This window comes from Somniosus microcephalus, unplaced genomic scaffold (assembly GCF_052327205.1).
Source record: "Somniosus microcephalus isolate GS21.2 unplaced genomic scaffold, FLI_Smic_1.0 unresolved_chr1, whole genome shotgun sequence".
Classification (NCBI taxonomy): Eukaryota; Metazoa; Chordata; class Chondrichthyes; order Squaliformes; family Somniosidae; genus Somniosus; species Somniosus microcephalus.
Window position 1 is genome coordinate 61,931,246 of NW_028225179.1, and position 3,635 is coordinate 61,934,880.

At 44.2% G+C, this 3,635-nt stretch overlaps 1 protein-coding gene across 1 annotated transcript; it reads right to left on the bottom strand.

Moving 5' to 3' along the window:
- Positions 1-295: 295 nt before the first annotated feature.
- On the bottom strand, positions 296-973 carry LOC147095424 (G protein-coupled receptor 15-like). The gene has a single exon (XM_085973633.1). It carries the CDS (start codon positions 971-973, stop codon positions 296-298), a length of 678 nt encoding a protein of 225 aa, XP_085829759.1.
- Between the last annotated feature and the right edge of the window lie 2,662 nt (positions 974-3,635).

Here is a 3,635-nt window from a genome sequence, read left to right on the forward strand (position 1 = left end):
GCCTTCTGTGGTAGATAATTCCACAAGATCACCACCCTCTGAGTGAAGAACTTTCTCTTCATCTCAGTCCTAAATGTCCTACCCCGTATCCTGAGGCTGTGAATCCTCGTTCTAGACCCCCCAGCCAGGGGAAACATCCACCCTGCAGCGAGTCTGTCCAACCCTGTCAGAATTTTATACATTTCAAAGACATCCGCTCTCATTCATCTAAACTCTATTGAATACAGGCCTAGTCAGAAAGAAGAGCACATCATGGCATACAAGGTACAATTCATGCTATACTTGACTATTTTCATCATTTAAATAATTTGACAATCAGACTCAGTGGGTAATTCACCCCATTCTTTAACTCCTCTCTGAATTTTTTTTGGGTTCCGGCATAAATAAACGGGTTGATGCAGGAACTCAAAAGCTGAAGCATAACTCCGCTTTCCTCCAGAATAAAATTTGATTGACTGTCATTTAAACCTGAGAAATAAGTAACGTCTGCAAACTGGACAAAGAGGAAAGTTATAAGAAACAACAACCATAACAGGATGAAACTGCCCGAGATACAGAAGAGTAAAACGATGGACTTTTTCCGGGTCTCCATCTCTGGATCACTCTGATTCTCCCCATTGCTGTGGGCCCGGAGTCTCCTGCGAGTTCGAATGGCCGCTAGAATGTGTCTGACAGTAAGAGCATTGAGCAGCAATATCAGAACGAATGGGAGACATGGGTTTAAAATACGGAGAGTCCAGTCATACGCGGCCCATACAGGTGAGGTATAAAATATTAATTTGAAGTTGCAGAACCAAGGTACATCGTTGATTCTATAGAATGGCTCATAAACAAAGTACCAGGGGATGTTTCTAGCACAGCTCACGGCGCAGACCGTTCCTGTAACCACGGCCGCCATTTTCTCAGTGCAATATTTTGTTTTCAGCTTCTGGCAACATATGGCTAGATAGCGATCAAAGGTGAAAGCGACCATTACCCAAACAGTACAGTCTATGACTCCATAAATTAGTACAAGATTGAGACTGCAGACCGGAGTGATGGACAGGAAACTGAATGGGAAATAAATACCTACAATCCGGTTTAATATCACAGCCACGATAATGACCAGGAGATCCGTCACCGCCATGGACACCAGGTAGTATGTGATACATTTGGAGAGACCGCACCTGCCTCGGGACATGATCACAATCACTGCCAAATTAGCTGTAAAAGAGACAGACAGACATAGTCAGTGAATAAGTCATTAAGACAGAGAAGAAGAGAACTGAAAATGCTGGAAATACTCACAGCTCAGGCAGCGTCTGCAAAGAGAGAATAGAGTTAGAGTTTCTGGTCGGTGACCTATCTGTTCCACTGAAGAAAGGCTCCTCCTACAAGGCAGCACTCCCTTAGCACTACACAGCGCTGAGGGAGAAACAATGAGCTTAGACCTGTACTGGAGATTGAAGTTACAACATTGGGACTCAGATATGACAGATGTCACCAGTTTTGCGCCCTCACTCAATGTGGTGAAAAGAACGAGGACTTGAACATTACGAGGCATTGGCAGGTCTAAGAAGCATTAACACAGTATCCACACCGATGTAACAGAGAAATGTCGTTCACAGTGCAACACACGGAACATAATAGAACTACATGTACACAGTGATAACAGTGTGATAATTCACCCACAGTGACAGTGTCGGTAACACAATAGAACTGCATGTACACAGTGATAACAGTGTGATAATTAACCCAGAGTGACTGTCAGTAACACAATGGAACTACATGTACACAATGATAACAGTGTGATAATTTACCCACAGTGACAGTGTCAGCAACGCAATGGAACTCCATGTACACAGTGATAAGTGCGATAATTCACTTACAGTGACAGTGTGAATAACACAATAGAACTACATGTACATAATGATAGCAGTTTGATAATTCACCCACAGTGACAGTGTCAGTAACACAATAGAACTCCTTGTACACAGTGATATCAGTGTGATAATTCACCCACAGTGACAGTGCCAGCAACACACTGGAATCCATGTACACAGTGATATCAGTGTGATAATTCACCCACAGTGACTGTGTCAGGAACGCAATGGAACTCCATGTACACAGTGATAAGTGCGATAATTCACCTAAAGTGACAGTGTCAATAACACAATATAACTACATGTACATAATGATAGCAGTTTGATAATTCACCCACAGTGACAGTGTCAGTAACACAATTGAACTCCTTGTAGACAGTGATATCAGTGTGATAATTCACCCACAGTGACAGTGTCAGTAACACAGTGGAACTCCATGTGCACAGTGATATCAGTGTGATAATTCACCCACAGTGACAGTGTCTGTAGCACAATAGAACTACATGTATACAGTGATAACAGTGTAATAATTCACCAACAGTGACAGTGTCAATAACACTATAGAACTCCATGTACACAGTGATGAGTGTGATAATTCACCCACAGTGACAGTGTCAATAACACTATAGAACTCCATGTGCACAGTGATAAGAGTGTGATAATTCACCCAAAGTGAAAGTGTCAATAACACAATCGAACTATATGTACACAGGGATAACAGTGTGATAATTCACTCATAGTAAAATATCAATAATACACTGGGCAATATATGTACACTGTTATAATGGCACTGAAACGGCTCCTATTAACATTACAAATTACAACCTATGTGTCTGTGACCGTGGTTAACTATCCTTCATCACCCTTCTCGAAATGTCTGCAGCCTTTGACAGGGTTGACCACACCGACGTCCTCCAACGCCTCTCCTCCATCGTCCAGTTAGGTGGGACTGACCTCCTAAACAGAGAATCAATTACAATAGTCTCTCTTCCTGCTCCCGCTCCATTACCTTTGAAATCACTGATGGATCTATCCTTGGCGCACTGCCATGTCTCATCTACATGCTGCCCCTCGGCGACATCATTTGAAAACACAACGTCTGGTTCCACTCAGCTCTACCTCAACACCACCTCCCTCGACACCTCCACTACCTCTGATTTGTCACACTACCTGTTCAACACTGGATGAGCAGAAATTTACTCCAACTCAATATTGGGTAGACCAATGCCATTGATTTCGGTGCCTGCCACAAACTCTGTTCTCTAGCAACCGACGCCATCCCTCTCCCTGGCAGCGAGACAAATCTGAGGCAGTGGAGGTGTCGAGAGAGGTGGTGGTGAGGTAGAGCTGGTTGTCGTCAGTGTACATGTGGAACCTGACGCTGTGTTTTTGGATGATATCGCCGAGGGTCAGCATGAGGCTGAACGAGACCGTTCGCAACTTTATCTTCCGTTTTGACCCTATTCGCTCCATCACCAAGTCTGCTTACTTTCACCTCAGTAATATTGCCGTCTCCGCCCCTGCCTCCGCTCATCAGCTGCTGCAACCCTCATCCATGCCTTTGTTACCTTGCGACGTGAATATTCCAATGCGTTCCTGGCCAGCCTCTCATCTTCCTCCCGCCATAAACTTCAGATCATCCAAAACTCAGCTACCCATGTCCGAACTTGCACCAAGTCTCTTTCATCCATCACTGCTGCACTCGCTGACATACACTAGCCCCCAGTCCAGCAACGCCTCGATTGAAAATCTCAACCTTGTTTGCAAATCCCT